We start from the raw sequence: 22932 nt of genomic DNA, 5'->3' as shown, positions 1-22932 counted from the left end.
TCCATTCCATACGCCAGTGCCGGTACTGCTTTTGTCTTGTAGAAATTGATTACAGGCCTTAGTGAGAACTTTCTGAACTTCCTATCCACAGTTCTCATTTGCGATGTTAATCTTTTTGCTTTGTCCCAGAGCACGCCTGGCATTGCCATGTCCATCCGTGAGTTGTCTATTTGAACGCCCAGGTAGCTGATATTATTTACCTTTTCGATCTTAGTATTCTCTAGATGCCACGATTCCTGTTTCAAAATTTTCTTTGGGAATTTCTCAAATGTCATGATTTTTGTTTTATTTTTGTTTATTTCAAGATGATTTTCATTGATATATTTTGCCAGGTTTGTTAGTTTGCGCTGGAGTCCTACTTTCTTCTGGTCAATCAGGATCACGTCGTCCGCGTACAGCAGTCGCGGGATGATGGTTTTCCCTATTTTGGGTGGAAAAGTCCTGATGTTTGTTTCCGTCTGTTGGAAATCTCCCAAGAATGCAATAAAGAGAGCAGGAGCCAGTCGGCAGCCCTGTTTGACCCCCCCTTTTCACCTGGATTTCCTCTGATAGTGTTCCTTGTTGGTTTAGCTTCACTCTTATAGTGGTTTGCGAGTGGAGCGCTTTGAGAGGGTCAAGTACCGATTGCGGGCAGTTCCAAGATTCAAGTTTCATCCACAGCATATTGTGGTCTATCTTATCGAAGGCTTTCGACAAATCACCGAAGGCTAAGTAGACCTTTCATGCCCCTCCCTTTGCTTTTGCCTTCAGGATATTGATTATCAGGATGTTTATTGCCGTGGTGCCTTTTTTTTTGGAAGTCTGTTTGCAGAATGTCGTTGCAAGGGACGGTTTTTTCCCAAACTCTGAAATGTTCCAGTAGAAGAGTAGAGAAGATCTTCTCTATAATATCACGGAGTGCGATCGGCCTGTAGGTTTCAGGGTCGTCCCGGCTGCCCTACTTATAAATCGGGACGACAACGGCTTTCTGCCACATCTCGGGAATTTGATGTTTTCTTTCACATTCCCCGAAAATCTTTCCGATCACATCCGACCACTCTTTCGGGAATTGCTTGAGATTGATGTTACTCAAGCCATCCGGGCCAGGCGCTCTGGATGTTTTGAGATTCCTAATTTTTGTTTCAATGTCGTCTGAGTTCGAAATGTTCACCCAAGCTTGGTTCGTGCTGCGTTCAGTCACGCCAAGAGATCAATTATTCTTTAAAATTGCACTTAATACCAAAGACCAGTTTCGAAGCATGAGCCTGCGATTCGAACCTGTGCATTGAATTGCTTCCAAGACACACGCGTTGCCCCTCAGCTATCTTCCTGGCCTAAATGCCTGGAACAATTGCCAGTAATTCTGGTTAATTCAAAATCTCCCAGCTGTCAACGTTCAGTACTCCAAGATACATGGGACCTAACACATTATGCCTTTTGCATACCCTCTTTTTTGCATCCCACAAATCTAGCGTTCATAGTTGGATGAGAAAAGTGTGTGATATAAGCAGGTGTCATCATGACTAATGTGGCAACGGTAACATTTTGTGTTAGCTTAAAAAATACTTGTTTTTAAGGTACCACCTAATTACGAGTTGGGGGTCGTATGGGATATTTACAGCATGGGATACATACAAAGTACTGAATAGCATAAAAAGCTATATGTATCCCTGGCAGTACTTTCAATGTACCCAAAGCAGTAAATATACTGTGGAAGCCCACGAATTGATTGGTATTTTAAAAAAAAGTGTCATTTAAACAAACAGCAATTTACGTTAGCCACCAAACTTATAATGAGCTCATAAGGCTCATTAATAGAGCATGAATTGTCTGATAAATTCTCCGCGTACACGAACCTGTACACAGTATTGTAATTACTAATGTATTATGAACTATGTGCGTTATAAAAAAAACATACTTGCATTCTTACTTGCTATTCTGTATAACAATAAATGCTTTATTGCAAAAAAAAAATGTGGGATATTTAAACAAAGGTTGTCGTGATCCCGCACCCTATGTTGTTATCCAGGGGTCAGTTCCACGATCCCTTTGGTGAAATGAAGCCAGCAGCAGAAACTTTTCATTTCTGATCTTGAATCCCCTTTAACATTTCTGTAAGTTCACCGGTCGCCCGAATGTATAAAAAGAGCTGATAATAGAAATGCATGTTTTACGAAACACAGGAATGAAAGCAGTGCGTGTATAACCGTGTGCGTGTTTCTTCCGCCATACTAAGTTGCGTCCACCTCTGTTTGTTTCCCAGGCCTTGACGTATTACTGCGAGGCGCTCACGCAGCCCAACCTCCACCTGCAGAAGGCCGCTTGCTTGGCGCTGAAATGCCTGCAGGTACAGTAAGCGAGAGCCGCGGGAAGTCAGTCGTGTCAAACTGCTTTACTTTCCCACGGAAGTTCACAGCGAGAAAGACAAACGGGTTTCCAGTGCACGCGCTCGCTGCATGCAAGAATTCACAGTGCAGCCACGCGCGGGAATCTGGCTGCCCATAGGTCGCTGCCTCTTTGCCAAGATAGGCCTTTAGTGTGTATATCAATGTACCCAAAGCAGTTATATAGTGTGTCAAGTATCCATGTATGGCTGGCAGCACAATGATCTTTTCATGTATGCAAAGCGAGATGATTGGCCATGCCGTATTTGATATGTCATGTTATGTTATGTTATGTGGCAACTCCATTTCCAGATGACGGGCCCTGTAGTGAATTGCATGATCAAACATCACATGGACTAACATATACGATTGTATTAACTTGAACAGAGAAGATTAGACCGATGCAACATTAGTAGGAAGAACATTTCATATGTGCTGGGTCGGGTGTGTGCAGGATACTTTTTTTTTCCTAACATGCACGTTTGGTTTGTCTATACCTTAGAAATATAAAGACATGTTTTCTGGAATGCCCCAGTCATCAATACATAGATGTCAAATAAAATAAACATGTCAGAACATGTCCATGTATTAAATAAAGGCTTGCACAATGGAGGGCCATGTTTTCTGCTTATGCAGCAAAGAACAGAACAAATAAGTTTTGCTTCTAGAGGGCCAAACGTATTAATGTATGCAATGCCAGATCCTACACTGTGCCAAGCAGAAGGCAACAGCCCCGATGATCATGTGCATTTTTGGCGCTAAAATGGGGAGGCTAGGCCATCACAGTCACTATACCCCTTCCTGAGAGGTCTGAACGCACTGTCCAGTGGATTATAGTCAGAGGTCTCACTTTCTCTCAAGAGAAGAGGGCTCTCAGTCCCCTGCACCCTCCCGGCTAGAGAGGCTAGGCCATCACAGTCACTATGCTCCTTCCTGGAAAGGCCTGAGAGCACTGTCCAGTGGATTGTAGTCAGAGGCCTTACTTTCCCACAAGATAGAGCGTTCTCTCAGTCCTCTGCACTCTCCCTCCCGGCTGGAGAGGCTAGGCCATCACAGTCACTATGCCCCTTCCTGGAGCGGCCTGACCGCACTGTCCAGTGGATTGTAGTCAGAGGCCTTATTTTCTCTCAAGAGAGAGCGGGCTCTCAGTCCCCTGCACCCTCCCGGCTGGAGAGGCTAGACCATCACAGTCACTATGCCCCCTTCTGGAGCAGCTTGAGAGCACTGTCCAGTGGATTGTAGTCAGAGGCCTTACTTTCTCTCAAGAGTGAGCGGGCTCTCAGTCCCCTGCACCCTCCCGGCTGGAGAGGCTAGGCCATCACAGTCACTATGCCCCTTCCTGGAGCGGCCTGAGAGCACTGTCCAGTGGATTGTAGTCAGAGTCTTTACTTTCTCTCAAGCGAGAGCGGGCTCTCAGTCCCCTGCACCCTCCCGGCTGGAGAGGCTAGGTCATCACAGTCACTATGCCCCTTTCTGGAGCAGCTTGAGAGCACTGTCCAGCGGATTGTAGTCAGAGGCCTTACTTTCTCTCAAGAGTGAGCAGGCTCTCAGTCCCCTGCACCCTCCCGGCTGGAGAGGCTAGACCATCACAGTCACTATGCCCCTTTCTGGAGCAGCTTGAGAGCACTGTCCAGTGGATTGTAGTCAGAGGCCTTACTTTCTCTCAAGAGTGAGCGGGCTCTCAGTCCCCTGCACCCTCCCGGCTGGAGAGGCTAGGCCATCACAGTCACTATGCCCCTTCCTGGAGCGGCCTGAGAGCACTGTCCAGTGGATTGTAGTCAGAGTCTTTACTTTCTCTCAAGAGAGAGCGGGCTCTCAGTCCCCTGCACCCTCCCGGCTGGAGAGGCTAGGTCATCACAGTCACTATGCCCCTTCCTGGAGCAGCCTGAGAGCACTGTCCAGTGTATTGTAGTCAGAGGCCTTACTTTCTCTCAAGAGAGAGCAGGCTTTCAGTCCTCTGCACCCTCCCGGGAAAGGGCATGATTGGTGTGTAATCTGTCAATCTATGCAGAGACTGGCCACACTGCGTGAATCTGAACACGTGCACCACTAGCCTGCTTTGTCAGCGGGTCAAGTATCCACCGCTGGGTTCTATCAAACTCTCTCGTTTTCCATCGGGGAAGACACAAATTGGTGAACACCCGCTCAGTGGTCTCCAGTCTATGCTCAGCCAGAGGAATCCGCTTCTCTCTGAGCCGGTTCCATTGTGAGACAAGTCCTAAATGCTCTAAGCAATAAAGCCCACGTGCCTGGATGCCAAACTAAAGAATCAAATTAATCGAGGGCCTTCAACAAGGTCTCTGACACCATGGGCCCGGCTCATGGAATTTCTTGCACGGTTCAAAGTGACTTTGCACTGCTGAAAAGTGGCTGCACTGCGGACACAAACTCTGATTCATGGAACTGTGCAAAGTGTATTTTTGCAGTGCAAAGTCAGAGCAAAGTCATTATGTACTGCAGAAATGACGTTGTACTAACTTTGCAATAACTTTGCACTGCAAAAATACACTTTTCACAGTTCCACGAATCAGAGTTTGTGTCTGTAAAGTCACTTTGAACCGTGCAGAAAATTACATGAATTGGGCCCCAGGTCTGCCCAGTAAAGCCCTAGTAAAAAGATGGGAAATGGAGAAGCGAACTACTCTGAGTCCCTTCTCTATTTCCACTGCTGGCCATGGCAGGAGGCCAGCACCTGCAATGCAGAACTGCTAAGCAGAGAAGGGTGTATGTGTGGGGTGCCCATCACCATGAGGCGGATGTCAACCTAGGGGCGGTTGCATGCACAGCTGATTTAAGCACATGGATGGTAGGCGTTTACCAGTGGGTAAGGCCGACATTCCGAGACCGCCTTTCAGGTGTCCACACAGATCCGGTTTCTAATGCTCTCTAAATGCTGGATTTAGCAACTCCGGCGGGCGAAGGCAGGCATACAAACAAATAGTTAATGAGTGAAAAATCACAGCATTCTTCCCTTTTTGCTTTGTTACCTGCCACGTGCACCACACAGCAGAGCCCACCACCTCTGGCCCGTCCTTTACCCTGGTTTACCTCACAGGCCGATCCGCTTCCTCTTGCCTCTGCGCTGCATCCTTCGCCTGGCTACAGTGCCCTAGGACGGTGCCGCTGCCTCCCTACAATGCACTCATCCAGACTTCCTGATTAAAACTGTGGCTGTCCACTCTTTGTGTTCCCTGCTTGGTATGCATGCTCCAGCCCACCTTCCTCCCATCCCCCGAATTAGTACCTCAGGAACCGTCTGCTTTCCGTCAATTGCCCCATAGGGCCGAGAGTTGCAACACCCTTGCTTCGCTCAGGTCTTAATGTGGGCCCTGGAGCCTTACCAGCCAGTAAAACCTCCATCCTCGGGGGTTATCTCTTAAATAATGTTGCCGTGTTCCAATTGAACCGCCAATAATGTCATTTTCCTGAGAAAATAGAGCAAAATAGAGAGAATACTTTATTTTATATGTTAAAAATGAGTTGATTGTTTCTTGGTATGCTCCAGTCTTCCTTTACTTTTTGCCTCACCCCCTCCAAGCTTTTTTTCTCTGGGGTGATTTGAGATATTGGATGGGTTGTTATATTTAGTTTGCAGAATCAGAGATGTTGGAAATAGATAAAAAGCAGAGGTTAAAGGTAGAGTTTCTGGAGACACATGACCTCAGAGCATTGCCATGTATTTGGATTGTCTTGTTCGGGCACTGTGTCTGGAAACACAATAACTAGCAGCCAACTCCCTACCCGCTATGCATGATTTTAATGAGGGTCAAAGGGATGAAAAGCTGTGAAGGCCGAGCTGCATTTGGAATTGAAGGTCCCAGGTTCCACACCTCTCTCCCGGAGGTGCATTCTTGTATTCATTTAGATCACTGTAAAAGGTTGTGACATTTCAAATGTGTTGGAAGGGCTAGAAACCATTTTCAGGATGGCTCTCGTGGGTGGGCAGGATTTTGATGTTAGATGACATATCTGGCTGGTTCCAAGTCCTGATCTTGACATGGGCGACTCAGCTGCTTGTTCTTCTCTCCTGAAGATGAAAGGAGTATCAATTAAGCTGGGAAGTATTAAGGTTGTGTTCCTTATTTTAACTTGCATAGGCCAACCTCTTTCGATGTTGAGTAGTCTTTGTCAACATCATGATCACTTTTTGTTAAGTGCAAGCAAAGTACACTTATGACTTCAGTTTATTGTATATCATATTAACAGTAGAAGAATGATAAAAACAATCACAAGCTCAAAGCTGAATGGAGTGGATGAGGATGAAAGGCACGCAAGCCAAATGTGGAGTGGGTGACTGGCATAGAAGCCTAAGGCCAGAGTGGAAACCTACAGAGAAGTCCTGATGGAGCTGTGAGAAACTGGTGTGAAAGTCAAATAAAGGAGAAGAGGACCATCTTGGAAGGCAAATGGAGGTGCAGGAAAATAACATCAAAACGGAATAAGGGTGAGTCGACGGTTAATGTGAAAGTCAAATACAGGAATGGGAAACGGGAACGCCAAATTAAGGCGTAGGAGACTGAGGGTACATCTCAGGCGGGTTCAGAGTGAATTCCATAACCATGGTACTGTACTCAAAAATGAGAGTCCTTATATACTGGAGTGTAAAAGCTTGGTCTAGTCACATGCCCGCTCTGTGAGATTTCGGGCTACTGCAACAGACTCGTCTGAGCGTGCAAGCCTTTCTGCATTCTGCACTGTCTGCAGCTTCCTCCTCGTGTATCTGTGTAGCTTTGGATATAGAGTGGTGTATCCGTGCCACACTGCTGGTCAGCATCCAGATAGTCCTAACGTAAGATGGCCTTCCTGTAGTGAAGAGCCAGAACGCAATGTCAACAATCACATGTACCAGAGGCAGAGGAAAGGAAAAAGGCGCCGGACAACATTTCCTTTCGGAAGAAAGATTCTACTTAAATCAAGAAGACAGTTACAAGGAATGTAAACTCAAATGTTCAAAAAGACATGATACCCACGGTACGAGCATTTGAAACAAATTCAAGGAATGACCATGTGGAAGAAGTCATGAAAGTAAGCTAGCAACAAAATTAGGAAAACGTGCAGTCAAAAAATGCATAGATTTATTTAAAAAAATAATTTATTCTGTGTATACGGAGCAGTTGTACAAAATGTCCATTTTATAGAAAAATGAAGAAGAGATTCGTTATTGGCTATTTATAACTGAATTTACCTCTGGCTTCCTGAGCTATAGGAAGGGCGGATTCCACCTGCGCAAGACAGGATTATGATCATTTCACACTCAGTTGATTTTTTTACTCCACAATACCAGGGAGCTGAACCTGTATTCTTAGAGAAGCGGAGTCGAGAGATTTAGTTCTAACTACCCGAGTTCCCAGGGATCACGAGGCTCCCTCCTTTCTTTTGGCCATTTTGTGGCTTTTCACGTCCAGCCTGATGGCCACAGGCTTCCTCTGATTACAGAAATTAAGTATGGATATTAAGTGAATACTATAATTGCCAGGTTTCTTAATATTTTTCTTTGAAACCTCCACCGGTTAAAATGTTGACTGACGGGCTGTCAGTGATACTTTTGTTCCTTTAACAGGAGCAGGCGATTACCTGAGTACAAAGATAAGCCTCTGACTAGGCCGTGCCCGCAGGAGAAACGTGCGTTACCTGCACAATGTCTTGCCGCCGGAACGTTGGACACAATTCAGGGAGGGAAAAAGAACCGTGGGAAACTTTCATTTTACCACTGTGACCCTGCCCTGAGGAGAATGGAGTGAATTCCTAGCATTGCCAAAAATTCATAAATAAGTCACCTGTCTTTAGCAGAATGGTTCTCACACTCGCTGTGTCTCATTAGTGAACGGTTTAGGAGGCGATCAGCCAAACAGTGAACACCACCCTTGTATGTTAGTTTTATTCTTCTATTACAGGTTTACAGGTGTTCCATGAAACATTTGTTACTTTTGTATGTTTGTTTACAATTTTTTATACTTCTTCATTTTGAGGCAGGCCTGCATCAGACAGCAGTTGAAGAGTTTTTTTTCCACTGCGAAATAGAAGAGTGTGACGCCCACAAACTGAATATATAGATGAAATTGAAACAGTGGACTCAAACTGCTCCTCACTGATGAAGCCCAGCAAAATCGAAACATGCTTGTGATTGCTTGGGTCTTCCTAGCAGTTTGGTGCAACCTGCGCTCCATTGGGGGACTTATTCAAGGTCAATTTCAACATTACTGCACCCATTATTGAACGCCTATGCATTATAAAAAAAACTGCTTAATGGAATGCAAGAAGGCAAAGTTCCCAGTAGTTAGGAAGCGATGGCTCAAGCACTTGCTTCCACCAATGCGTGGGTTCCTCCATGCTTGCACAGAGCTAAACAGAAACTTCATTACTATCCCCTTTATTTTCATCCATCCAACTCATTTCTACGCTTACCTCGCTTTGTTTTTTTTACCTGTTTTACTGCTCGCTTATGCCAAACGCCCAGTCTGTTTCGTCTATCCACATTCTCATTCCCATACTTTGTGTTCGCTCTCCTGTTATGGCTTTATCCGGCCCTATTCCACAGAACTCACTAAAACAGAACTCCCTGGTTCCCACTTTCCTCGCACACTACAGACTGTAAAGCCTCTGTGTGCTCGCTAACCTCACCCTCACCACATGCCTGTTCATCAAGTTCCATCATTGCCATCATTCTCCCCAGCACCTCATTCGCAGCAAGCCCTCCTGTCCATTTTCTTAACAAAATGAGATTTTTTTGTATATAGCATGAAACAATACCACCATCAGGTTGCTTCAATATGCAGGGTTAGGAAAAAAGTAAAAGTATGGTCAAGAAAAAAAGAAATGCTGTATGTATATGGGCCGGGAGGATAGCCGGGGGCAACGCGTTTTCTTGGAAGCAACACAAGGCAGTGCACTACAGTTTCGATTCCTGGTCTCACTGTTGGTGGCTGGGGTCTCCAGAATGTAGGGCGAAATAAAAGCTCAATGTATTTATATTAACAGATTATATTAATGGTCTGGAGATGCAACAGTGACGCCAAGTGGCATCCTGTGAGTTGTCTGGAGTGCCATGGCTTTCTTCTAGGCCTTTGAAGGTCCACCAGTCAGTGGCCCTCATCTCAGTCACTGCCTGCAGGATAAGTCTGACAGTGGGCCTTTCCACACTGGTGAACTCTTTGGACTTATAACTGCAGAGGAGGGGCTAATAAGACATCTAAAGAGCATCTTCAATAATATGTTCTATTATATGTATGATGGCTAGCCAATTGGAGAGACAGCTTGCATCTCCAAAATGCCTGCCTGATGGACAAGCACTCTGAAGTGGCCACAAGTCGACACATGTCATTCAACAAAACCACCTAATTAAATACATAAATATCTTGGCACAGTAAAACACATTATGGGGACATCATGTATATCTTTTGCATGAAAAAGCTACTTTCAATCTTTCCTAAAATCATGTCATCTGCCAAGAGATAGCCAGGAAGGATCTGAAATGGGAAGGGTCGTAATTTGCACGAATCTCTGTCTTCTTTACTATTCTTTACTATTGTCCTAAGTATGCTAAGTTGTTTGGCCTGATTATAATCGTGGGCAAAACATCTGTTTGTACTTTGCAGGCTACTGAAAGTATTAAGACGCTGGTGGCACTGTGTCAGTCCGAAAATGAAGAGATCAGGAAGGTGGCATCTGAAACCCTGCTGTCTTTAGGTGAGTCACGTGCCTAATACTGTGAGAGATGCATAAATGTATCCCTAACACATGGATGGTCCTTGCTTGGTGTTTGGAAGGTCTGCTGAAAGAGGATGTCAACCTCTGGCCAAATAGCAGCAACCCCTAGGTTTCCTGAATGATGATGACTTTACTGTTAGCGTTTTTTTCACACCGAATGTTGGATGATGGCTCAGTGGATCTTCTCCTTGGCTTTGATTTTCCGCTGATGCTAACCAACATTATTTCCATGGGGGATGGCCTCCTTGCCGCCATGAACATTTCCACACTTTGATTCCACAGTCATTTTCTCCTAAATCCTGTAAGCGTACCTGCTCATAGTCTCCCTTCTTGATTACCCTTCAGTCTTAAATGAGTCTTGCTCTAATTTGTTAGAACATTATTTTGTTTGTGGAGCTTTCCCATCTCTTTCAATGGGAACCCCACCATATTTCCAAACTATTGGTGGGATCATGGATGGAGTTTGGGGTGTGAGGTCTTTTCAACATCACTCTCTGCCTTACTTATTTTATTTTGGGTGCACTGGTCAGTCTTTAAGGCTATCAGAGTATTTTAGATAAGACAGAAGCAGGTAATGTATTGTATATATATATATATATTTTTTTTTTTTTTAGAAAAATAATCTGTAATGTTAAGGTACCTTCACATTTACCATATGATCTAAACCAAAATATCCATGCACAGATTGGTTAGAAGCACACACGCACACATTTCTGCACCTAATCAGACATCTTAACCTACCTCTCATCTGCCTTCTAGCTAACATTTTCCCCTCGCCTCTAGCCTGCTCCTGTCCCTTACTTCCTCGGCCTCCACTGTATCAATTCACCCATCATGGTCACGCTCCGAGCGCAACTGGCTGTGCCACCTACCTCCACTTAAAAATGCCCAATGTTCATGGTCCTTAATCTATTATGTTCACTTAGGTGACTGTTCCATTTACTCCCCTCCACAACCTGGTCAGAATGTCCCTCAAACTCACCCCATTGTAAGAATCCCACTGCTTCCCATCAAATCTGAATTCTTATCTATCGTATGTTCTTTTGTGATGAAAAGAGCATTGTTCCTCCTGCATATACATTTTAAAAAAAGAATGCACCACATTTACCCAGTTCACTAATATACAGATTTTCAGAATCACGGATTCAGCACTGATAGGATATGTCTGCAAACATCACTAGTTCCAGGCATGCTCTTGAAAATGGTATTTTGTGAACTTGTTACTTTGAGAAGATGTGTTTGCTAAGGCTCAGTAGATGTGTTGGGCGGATTGATGGGGCTGGTAGAACCCTGGGGGCCAGGTGCCACCACAACCTACATAATGTAGGACCTTCAGGAGGAAAAGGGTAGGCTTTATCGGTTGCCCATCCCATCAGAAGCCAAGGAAAATAATAGGCTGGCACCAACCCTGATGGGACCCCATGCCCAAAAATAAATGAGCCCGGATACAGAGGGAGACATGGGAGGAAAGGACCAGGGAGTTTAGGACTGATTTATGGTAAACCATATTTTGGCCCAACAACAAGGGAAGGCAGTTTTGGAGAGGACAATTTAAAACCATCCGTAAGTCACTCCTTTTGCTCACTTGTGTTTCCTAAAACACATAGGCTACAAGATAAGAAGCAGTCATTTTGCTTATCTACATAAGCACCAGAGCCAGTGAGGCGATTGTGTGTCCAAAAATTCTTACCCTACCCTTAAAACGTATCACTTGCTAGGCATGTTAAAATCCTGTCTACTAAAAACCTCAGTAATTGGCAAAGTCTGCAAAAATCACTGCACCCTTTATCTGAAATACCAAGGATTGTGTGGTTGCAACCCTCGTTCAGATGTGTTAGTAGCAGGCTTGTGCACCAGCGACTGGACTTTTGGCAACTGGATCTACAAGAAAAACATTGACTGTGGGACCCACTGGTGTGCTGCCAGATAATGTTCTGCAGGGGTTCGATGCCAAACACATATGAAGTTACTTCTCTCTATGGAGGAGAGGGGCTTTGGAAGGGTGTACTGTTTTTTCATCAGAGTGAATTACTTCGAGGTAATTCACTTTGATGCATTTACTTTGTGGGGAAGTAATGTATCGATGTATATTTGGGTTTAAGGTGTACACGGGTGGGGAGAGGAGGGAAGGGAAGTGTAGGTTGGAGATTGGTGGGGCGATATGGGTGAAACCCCTCATTATAAAAAACTAACACAAAATTCAAAGTAAATTCATCGAAGTGAGTTGATTCACAAAGTAACTAAATTTGCTGAAACAATATAGAACTCTTGGAGGATGGCCCACAGACTTGGACAGATGAGCAGCCATTGGCAGCACACTGGGGACAAATCAGAAAGCTGCAATGGTTACCAATGCATCTTGAAGGACAAGATGGTGGGTGCCTTTCTTAATAGTTCACCCCACAGCGAGTCCACTACCAATTGGGACACAAAATGATACACCTTAGAAATCACATCTGACTTTCAATAGGCAATCCTTGCACAGAAAGGGCCATGCACCGCAGCTGGTTATAATCGGTCATTGGAGTTGCAAGGGTTTGTCTCGCAGAAGGATAAAAGCTGCATGCAATTTCGACTCCGGGTGACAGCCCTTGGAAGGGCAGCAGTGGCTTCTGGTAGAGGCAAGGAAAGTGAAGAAGCGGGAAACCAGAATGAGCAGCAGACAATGGCAGAAGCTGGAAAATGAAGGCGGCCTGAAAGTGTGGGCATATGGGGAACAGCATACATAGTTCTGGAGGTGAAAGGATTTGGAGGTGTGAAAGGAGGACAAAGAAAGTGGCACAGCTCTGGAGGTTAGATGAACGAAAGTATGACAGACCTAAGGCAACTCACATAGATCTGGAGCGTAAGAGAGAGGAATAAAGGAGGGAAAGATCTGGGTCGGAGTGAGAATAGAAAGCCCAGGGAGGCAGTATATCTTTGAAGGGAAGAAGACAGAGAAACGGAGGCACGGTGCAGGGAAAGTGGGAGTGCTGAGGAGCTGGTGCTGCATGGAGAGACGCAGAGCTTGGTACAGGCAGCGAGGAAGCAACCACAGGACAGAAAGACCCTAAAAAGGATCTGAGAAAAAAGTAAAGAACTAAGTCAGGAAGAGACAGGGATTCCAGGGGGGTGAAAAGCCAGGATCACCCAGGGGAGCAGAGAAGCTAGATTGTCCCGATCATTGCATGGGTGAATTCATAGGCGGGCCATTGATGGGATGAATAACAAGATAATAGAAAAAGAGATGGGTGGAACAGAGAAACTGCACGGAAGACACGTGCCTACCCTGAGATGGAACATAAGAAAGGCAATGGATGCCTAGGGAAAAAAAACATGCATACATTTCATTAAATATGAGCTCGAATGGATTTCTGTAACGGAGAAGGATCATAAGTTTCCATTTTCTCCACTTTGTGTGTATCTGTCAGTGGGTTATAAAAGCCTGGCTTCGCTTCTATGGGCCTGATTTACAAAGCCGCTTTTGATTCAAAAACGCTTTGTAAACCAGGCCCTGTGAGTCCCAATTACCCAACGTGGATGATTTTAAGTTTCTCAGCTCTGCTGATTAAATAAATTCCAATTGTGACCGCGGTGTAGAATGGATTTAGAGATTGCATTCTCTAGATAAATCTTCAGAACAAGAAATACAACATTAAAACAGTGAGCACAATCTGGCTTTACGTCTCGGCTCTTCCCATCGAACCACTGAACAATAAAATGATGTGAGGTTTTCAGGCTGTCGCAAATAGTATATAAGAGAACTCATTTAGGATGAATTTCAACTTAGATTAAGTCCTGCTCCTTTTGAAAACGTGAAATTCTATCTAGTGAGGTATTACTACTCGCAATCAATCATCCCAACGCACGCTCAAGAGGGGAAACAAAACAGTATCCAGGAAATATAGTTTCAAAATAAAACACAAAAATAGTTTCCACATGAAAAAGGAAAAGCCATGTAGATGAAATGGGTCTTATAATGGGCGACGTCATTGGAAAATTGTTTGCATCTTGGTGTTATCTGTATACTATTAACACTGCAAGCCATTTTCCAGCTGCCTGACATGTGCATTTAAAAAACAAAGGGAAGACGACCAATCAATCTCTCGGTGACCCCTTGTGGTACAGAGTCATGATCCATGAAGAGAGTTTGTATATACAAAGACTGTGCTCAATGGCCAGGGCCAGTTGGCCTTAAAGAAACCTATTGGTGCAACATGTACAGTGGCCACGGCCAAAGGCCATGGCTAGTGGCCCTTGAATAAACCCTTGAAATTCATTGAAAAAACATTAGTTAAGGGACAGTTAAGGTGATCAGATTTAATGCAACAAAACCCTTGAAATTCGGTGGATGTGGGAATTGATAAGCATCTTAACTTAGCGTCAGGGGAGTTGCTAGGTCTGGAAAAGACCCGGGGCTAAGCTGATGTCGGAACTGTTGGGACTGGGGGCTAGCTAGTCTTTTGGCTGTAGCTCCTGAGATTCTATCCGGGGCTACAACCAAAAGATCAGGGGCTATAGCCCCCTTAGCCCCCCCCTAGCAACGCCCCTGCTTAGCGTCCCCCTTGTTATGAAGCTCATGAGCACATACATAACAGATGGGATTCCTAATGACAAACAAAATTAGAGGCCAGCAAGATAGTTCAGTGGGTTGAGCACTCTCTGCTGCGATCTGTGTGTGATCTGAAGGTTGCAGGTTCAAATCCTGGCAATACCAACTCTGCCTTTCATCCTTCCGAGTTCGATAAATGAGGGCCAACTCTGGTTGGGTGATACTGTATGTATATGTGTTCTATGTAAAGTGCTTAGGTGTAAGCACTATACAAATAACACATCATTAGATCCTAAGGGTCATCAAAGGGGGAACAGTGAGTTAAGATGATCATCACTTAACACATCGGCTGAATTTCAAGGGTTTGTTGCGCTAAAACTGATCACCTTAACTGAAATCTTTTTCAATTATATATATATACATAGATATATGTGTATATATATATATATAATATTCACTCTCTTCTTTCTGTCTTTCTCTCTGTCTTTTTTCTCTCTCTCTATCCCACTGGATGTTGCTGTATCCTCTGTTTCTCTCTCGTAGGGCAAGAGTCACATTGTCAGGTGTGTGTTTGCTTGAGCCACCCCAGCTATTGCTGACAGCATAACCAGAGAAAAAAAACAGAGAAAAAACCCAGATCTCTTGAAAGGGGTAGGGAATTGTTTTTAATGGTTAACGGTAGGATGAGAGTAGTAGTGAGAGAGGCATCCCCCAGAGACGTGCATTGGCATTTTGTGTATCCTGCAAGAATGCCGCCATTACACTGAGGGCCTTGTGCTTACAGACAGACCAGAGGATCAGGATGCAGTGCCTTCATCTGCATTTCTCATTTTTGTGCATACTTTAACATTTAACATGAACAGTATCAATCCGTGGTCCACACACAAACCAAAGTGTTAAGCAAGCAAAATGAAACATTGCCTTGATACTCGAATAAGAAGAAGAAGAAGAAACAGATCACTGTTTTTAATCTGAGAATGGCCTTTAAAAAGAAGAAAGGGCATTTTGATAGAATGGCGTGTATTCTCTGCAAAAAGAAGAACTATTTAACAGTACTAAAAATGTAAACTGTCTCCTTTTAAAAAATGTTACAGTGTTCATTTCTAATGATATCTTCCAATCGTAATTGGCATAATAAAAATAAATGTTACACTTGTCTTACTAAGCAAAGCACATTGTAAATAAGTAGAATAGCCAGTCATTCCAAAATGGGCAATCTGGTACACTCCTGTGGCACTCTTCCATTGAAATACTCCGATGAGAAAGGAGGCATGGGATGAAAAGCATCAATGAGGGATCCTTGCTGCTTTACATAACACCAAAGAACATTTCCAATACAAAAGAATGAACACTGATCTTCATATTTGACAAATATTACCATGATAAAAGGGCTGTATGCTTAAATGACTACAAACATCATGCACACTGGCATGGGGCTAATTTCCTTTTTCACAACACTCACCCTTACATTACGGGTTTGTAACCATGAACCATATAGACTCATTCGGACCGCCTAAGGACTTGGGGATCTGAGGATAAAATGTATGTGACCGCATTGGGGTCTTGAGGCACATTTTATCCAGAATGTTAAGAGAGATGGAGCTGAAAGGGGGAAGCAGGTAGAGAGACATCCCTTTAGTGTACATACCCAGCCCAGAATCACACAATATGTGTTGGCATTGGAACCCAGGTTTCCGGTTTCCAGGTTCCAAAGAAAGCAACTAAACCAACACGTCCTCCCATGTAGAAGCCAGACGAGCTGAACAAATATCCCTGCATTCTATATTGACTTTCGTGCCCTGCCCACCCCACTTTACCAAAGAGCAAATCACAAGAGCGCGCAATGACATTTTGAAATACTATCGAGGCCGTTTGTAGCACTTCTTTCTTTTGTTGCAGAGCTCTGGTTCCCACGCTGCAAAAGGCGGTTAACTCTGACGGTAATCCTTTCGGCACTTGCACTCATGCAGGTTTCAAAACAATAACACCAATGTACTGTACTAGTGCATGGGAAAGAGCTGTCAGCGCACACCACTGCGGGTGATTTATTGGAAGCACTGAACTGTGGAAATTCTAGAGTCTATAATTATAGATGCTTTCTCTGACATCTTAGTCATGAAATTCTTGAAAGGTATTTTCCCACCAAAGAAACTACTTTGAGTGATGCAAGTCTTAACTGTGCCCAACGGCACCTTTGCTGTGGCTGCTTTGTACATTGGGAGGTATGCTTCCGGAATTTACTAAAAGCAGGCCTTGATATTAAACTCTGAAACATAATTAGACATTATAACATGGGGTGATCACAGATGGGATACAAGAACACTCACCAGTTGACTATTCCAGACTAGTATGTTCAGCAAAGCTAAAGGTGCTTCATCCCGGAAATGGGCCACCCCACCCCGGGCCTTAGGTTAGACTTCCCATTAAGCAGACCCTCCAGGATACGAAATGCGGCTGCGGCACAAAATTGACTATTTTGCAGCATTAAAAAAATGAAATTGTGCAGCACAAAATTTTATTTTTTGCATCATATGTGCAACACATATTTTAATTGCCTGCTCTCAGGTCCTGGACCTGTCACTGCTGTGGCCCAAGGAGACCCACCGGGCGGTACTACCCGCAATGGCACCTTGGACACAGGAGAACAGAGAGGTGTATTAGCCATCGGGCAGCACGGCCTGGAGTTCGGCCCGGCATCCGGCATTCTCCCGGCGTCCTCGTACAGGGCGCCGGTCCAGTGAGCATGTGCGAGTACTCGGCACTAGTCTCTCGTGCATGTGCAGTTGTAGCGGCATCGCGTGGCACCAGGACGATGCTGCCCGTGGCAACAGAGTATATAAATCTGCCTTTGCACAGGTTGGATGCGTCTGAATGCGCTCCTAATGTGCGAGTGTTCCTTGCCTTATCTTCTCTTGTCTGTGGTTCTACAGTCCGGTCTGTTTGCCTGTGGCCATTCTTCCTGTGCCTTTCCTTTGGCCTCTGGCAGAGTTTGACTTTCACTTCTTTTCTCTGACTTGCTACCAACTCTGCCTTCTCTCTCCTCTGCTGGCTACCTTATTCCTGGTCCTCGTGGTTTTGCCTGCAGTTATTGCCAGATACTCTCTGCTCCTCCTTGGCTGAGCCTTCTTCCTGCACCAGTCTCAGCACCTGAATTGGATCCAGTCCTGACATCATCGTTTACCAGCAACTCTGCGACAATGTGGCTTCCCTGGCCAGCGTCTCAGCGCTGTCCCTGCACCACGTAAATCCGGGGAAGCTGTCCCGTGGTGTGGGGAGTTGTTCTCCTTGCTCTCGCCTTGAGTTCTAATGATCGTTGGGCTGAGAGATGGCCTCTCACGCCACTCATTCTTCCAGCAACACTCTGGACAAGTCACAAAAGGCCAAGGCTGGGAAGATTTCTTCACAATCTCATCAGTGACGAGACCAGGTACTTGACAGGTTCAGATGCCATCTACATCATGGAATCAATTCAGGAGCCCAGGGAGGAATTACAAGTCATAAGACTTGAGGATGCAGCCCTGAAACAAGAAAATTCAGTATTATGAGAGGCTATGAACCGAGATCCAGCAGTAGTATTGGCTGAGAGTGTGGTGGCACAATCGTCTTCTCTGAAATATGATGGAGATCCCAGGAGACTCAAGGAATTTTGCAACCATTGTAAAATTCAATTTCGTTTTCGGCTGCAACATTTCCATTTGGATAAAGCCAAGATTGGGTTTATTCTAAGCAACCATATATCTGCCAACAGCCCCATACTAGAAGACTTTGGTGAATTCGAGAAGGCATTTCTGTCTGTCTTCCAATCACACACTCGGGCCGCCCAGAACCAGCTTTTGGATTTAAAACAGGGGCATACAAATGTAATCACCTATATCACCTATATAAACCGCTTTTGTCAACTTGCTGCAGATTCCCAATGGCTGGAGGACACGCAACGCACATTTTTCCATAGGGGTCTACGCGTAGAGTACAAGGATGAGTTGGTCCATGCTCCAGAACGGTTGCTTGTTTAATTGAAGTCACTGATGGCTCCCCATTGGCTTCCGGTCCTGTGAGTCAACAGTCTGAATCAGTTCAGATGCAGATAGCTTTTGATGTTATTCTAACACCTTCATATTCTGGGGTTACCCTGGCTATGTCAACATAGCCCGATTATTGGCTACTCAAGATCATCCAGTACTACGGACAGAAACCATGCTGAAACTATGCTGAAAGCCTCTACTGAATCCTCTACAACTGTACTAGGTTGTACGGTGTCAAATGTACCATAGGAGTACCATTGTTTTTCTCATGTATTCACTAGCCCTGAGTCGATTCCTTTACCATCCGCATCCTGAACATTACATGGAAATAAATCTACATCTGGGAAAACCTATTCCGCATGGGAAAGTCTATTCCCCGACAGTACAAGAAAAGGAAGAACTATGACGCTATTTGTATGAGTGTCTGCAGAAGGAATATATTATGCCATCCAAATCCCCCAAAGGGTGCCCTTCTTTTTCATTCCGAAGAAAGAGCGCACACTAGGCCCTGTATAGACTACCGTCTTTTGAAGGAGATGACAGTGAAGAATCGATATCCATTACCACTGATACAGGACACATCTGCAATATTTACCAATTTGGACTTGTGAGGGGCATATCATTTGGTACGTATTAAGGAAGGGGATGAGTGGAAGACGGCTTTAAAGTATCTTTAGGACACTTTGAGTATGGCGTAATGCCTTTTGGTCTATGCAACGCCCCTGCCATCTTCCAGCGCTTCATGGATTCAGTGTTTTCCAACTTCATTGGGGTATCAGTCTGGGTATACCTAGATTACATTCTCATTTATTCCCCCTCTTTAACAGAACATATCGACCACATTTCTGAAGTCATGGTACGATTGTCTGCCAACCATTTCTGTGCCAAAGCCGTGAAATGTTCTTTTCATCATGGAATTTTTTGGATACGTGATGAGTTCTTCTGCCCTCCATTTGAACCCAAGTATGGTGAAAGCTGTTTTGGATTGGCTGGTCCTTCAAGATGTAAAGGCTACACAACAGTTCCTTGGGTTGGCTCACTTTTACCACCACTTTGTGGCTGATTATTCCACTTTGACGGCTGATATCCCTTGTCTTCTTAGTTCCAAGAAATCATCCCGTGGAATGACACCGCCAACATCACCTATTCCCCCCTCAAAAGCGCTCCTATCTTACAACATCTGGATGAAATGCATCCTTTCATCGTCGAGGCCGATGCCTCAGATTGGGCCATTGGGGCAGTACTTCTTCAGCTCAATCCCAAGACCCCCACTGAACATCCCATCCCTTACCATTCCTGGAAACTAAATGCATGTGAAAGGAACTACTTGGTTATCGAGAAGGAGATATTAGCCATCATGGAAGCATTCCAAGAATGAAGACATCATCTTCTGGGAGGAATCCATAAAGTAGAGGTGAGGACAGATCAACAGAATTTGCAGTACCTAAAATCCATTAATTGCACCAACAGTCGACAGGCGCATTCAGCCTTTTTCTTCTCGCAATTTGATTTCTTTATCTCTTACATACTTGGATACCAAAACAAGAGAGCCGATGAACTGTCCTGTCTACATGATCATACGTCTACCTCTGTAGTGTAGAGGAGCAGCTGAATGCTTCTGCAGGAAGTCCCACCCCCATTCTTCCTATATGCTGGTTACCAGAAGTCATGACATGCACAACACCAGTGATTGTGCCTATTCCATGGAGAGCCTTCGAGAAAAGGTATCCATTCAGAAAACCCTATCTGATATATCCCCGTAGAGATGACAATCTCTTGGAGGAGATCCCCAAAGGATTATGAAGATGAGTGAAAGAGAAGTTGGTGACATAACAAGAAGCAAGCGTGACACACTGAGAACAGTGGCTGAAGAAGAGGATATATAGACTTTATCGAATCTGATAACAAAATAAAGAATTGAGTTAGTGCTCATATACAGAATGGAGATTTCACGAGTGAAGAGCACTGCAGAAAATGCAAGCCATTTTATAACTGTACAGACTCAGTAACGCAAGTAGACTAAGTGATCTTAAAGGATAACTATAAGTAGTGAATAGACTGAAGGCGGTGCCACCATTTTATAGAATCTGGACTTCAGTGTCACAATTTTAGTAAGTTTAAAGGCATGGTCTAATAAAAAATGTTATTGTCCCTACGGGTCGGCCATGTTTTTTTAAGCCTAAGTGGCTCGATTTTAGAAAACTTTCCTATGGACCTTACCCGAGCTTTCGTCCATTAAACGCACGGGAAAACAGGCACCAGGGAGCTGCCATTTTGTGATAATCCGATCACTTGCCGCATCGCCCTGGCTGACCTGCTTCTGCGGCACTAAATCAAATCCCCCGCCCCTGAGCCTGACATTATCAAAACATTCATATTCCCCGCCTCTCTCCGTGACGTTTCTGTGCTGCGTAGGCAAACGCGCCCAGTCGTCTTCTACGCGACTCCACACAGAACCCGGAAACCAACACAGACCATCTCACAACACAGCGCGTCACAATTCGGAATATGAAACTGTACTTTAAAATCAAACAGCAACACGGTACATTTGGTAAAGTACATTTATTTGACATTAAATGTTTAGAGAATATTCAGCAATTGCCATATGAACTCCGAAAGCCATTTATTTTCTTTGATCTGTATCCGCAAATCTGTAAAAGTTTATATTGAGTCACGCGCTGTTCCTTTATGGTACACAGGGTGTTGGTTTTTGTTAAAAGAAGCACTTCGGAAGCACGATGAACCGCAAGTCTGTTCCATCAACTAGGCACTAGTCCATCGTAAAGGTTGATATGTTGCTTCTAGCCACTAGTACAGCATAAGAGCATGTGGGCCCTTGGCGATCGTCCCATAAAATTGTCAGTGTGCTCCAGTTGTTCACACGAAGCTGCAGGTGTCTGTTGAAAAAACCATCTGCCGGTGTCTCAAACCGATGACAGTAGCAGAACGGGATCAAATACCTGTTATGAAAACAAAAAAAATATTTTATTTATTACGGCCGATCAGAAACTATTTGCTTGCAAGGATAGTTCAATGGAGTATGTTCGGCTCTAAAATCAATGCGAAAAGTAACAAAATAAATCGAGGCCAACACACAATGAGAAACGACAGTTTGTCTACATGCGTGTGGAATGATATGATATATGATATGGCATTTGTAACGCGCCTATACACAAGTGTTTCAAGGCGCGACGAGGCAGGGGGGGAACAAGGGCAGACAGACAATGATCCTACTAGGCCAGGTGTCTTTCAGATCGCGCAAGGGGAAGGGGAGAGGGGGGTAAAAGTGCTGTACATGGTTAGTAGAATACAAGATAAATAATAGAGCCAGCTGGTGGCAAGTGCAAGGTAAATGCCGGGAGAAGGGGCTGAAGGATACAGAGACAGTCCCGTCCCGTAGTGCAGGGAAAAGTGGCTGGGCCAAGGACCGAGATCGGTGAGACCTGTGGACCTGCATGCCCATGTGCCCACTACGAACACGTTTTCATTGCTTTTCCTAGCTCTTCATTCATTAATTTATTCATGCATCCATTCATTAATTCTTCATTCCGGTATAAAAGCGTCTAAAGATTTACTCACATTATATTTGAAATTTCCATTGTGTCTCTGCGTAATGCAGTCTGTAAATCCGACCGTGCTCTTGACAACGATTTTTTGTATACTGAACTAAAATGAAACTCGGTCTAGTTTCTGAATTTTCTGCCTTATCGTCTCTTACGTTATTGCGCACCCCCTTCAAATGAAGTTCTTTCGGCATGGTCCCTGTCTCAAGGTCAAAAAACAATAGAACCTTATACTTCAGTGCGACTTGTGGGCCTCTTCTGGGCGCGAGCTGAAAATCAAAGCCGCTGTCCTTCGCATTCTTTATTTGCAACATCCTGTAGTAAAGGCATCTGTGAGAACTTGAAGTTTAGAATCCCTCTATGTAGTGCGCCACAATGTGCGAATGCGAACTGGCTTCTCTCCCAAATGCCACGGCCCGCTTGGCGCGTTCTAAGGCCCCCAATTTTGTCCCCGTTGTCTGCGAGCTTTGCAGCCCCAAAGAATCATAACTATGGAGACATTTAATTTTTGGCGGAAGGTCAGGGAAAGTATAAAGTACCACAGGAGTTGAGTTAAAAGTGAGATTTATTGTTTGTTTGTTTGTTTTATTATTTGCAATACGCAAGCCTACCCTCCGTTAACAGTGGCAGCATTTACATTTACATGAGATGAGACATGAGAAAAATATATACATACACATATATGAGGTGAATAGAGAGAATTCAAAGATGACACCCAGCTTGTTTGCCACCGATGATGGTGAAGG

At 44.5% G+C, this 22932-nt stretch overlaps 1 protein-coding gene across 8 annotated transcripts in view; it reads left to right on the top strand.

Annotated features, from left to right (window-relative positions):
* RIPOR2 (RHO family interacting cell polarization regulator 2) overlaps positions 1–22932 on the top strand; it is a 1323029-nt gene that overhangs the window by 1213532 nt on the left and 86565 nt on the right. For 6 of the 8 annotated variants that reach the window (XM_069613633.1, XM_069613630.1, XM_069613629.1 and 3 more), the window contains 2 exons: positions 2243–2326; positions 9959–10049. In XM_069613633.1, coding sequence (XP_069469734.1) covers positions 2243–2326; positions 9959–10049 — 175 coding nt within the window. The remainder of the gene's footprint in view (positions 1–2242; positions 2327–9958; positions 10050–22932) is intronic. The other 2 variants (XM_069613632.1, XM_069613635.1) reach the window with 1 other exon arrangement.

Source organism: Ambystoma mexicanum, chromosome 5p (genome assembly GCF_040938575.1).
Source record: "Ambystoma mexicanum isolate Mex_15411 chromosome 5p, UKY_AmexF1_1, whole genome shotgun sequence".
NCBI classification, from domain to species: domain Eukaryota; kingdom Metazoa; phylum Chordata; class Amphibia; order Caudata; family Ambystomatidae; genus Ambystoma; species Ambystoma mexicanum.
The sequence above is the reverse complement of the archived record's forward strand: the minus strand, read 5'-3'. Positions and strand labels throughout refer to the sequence as shown.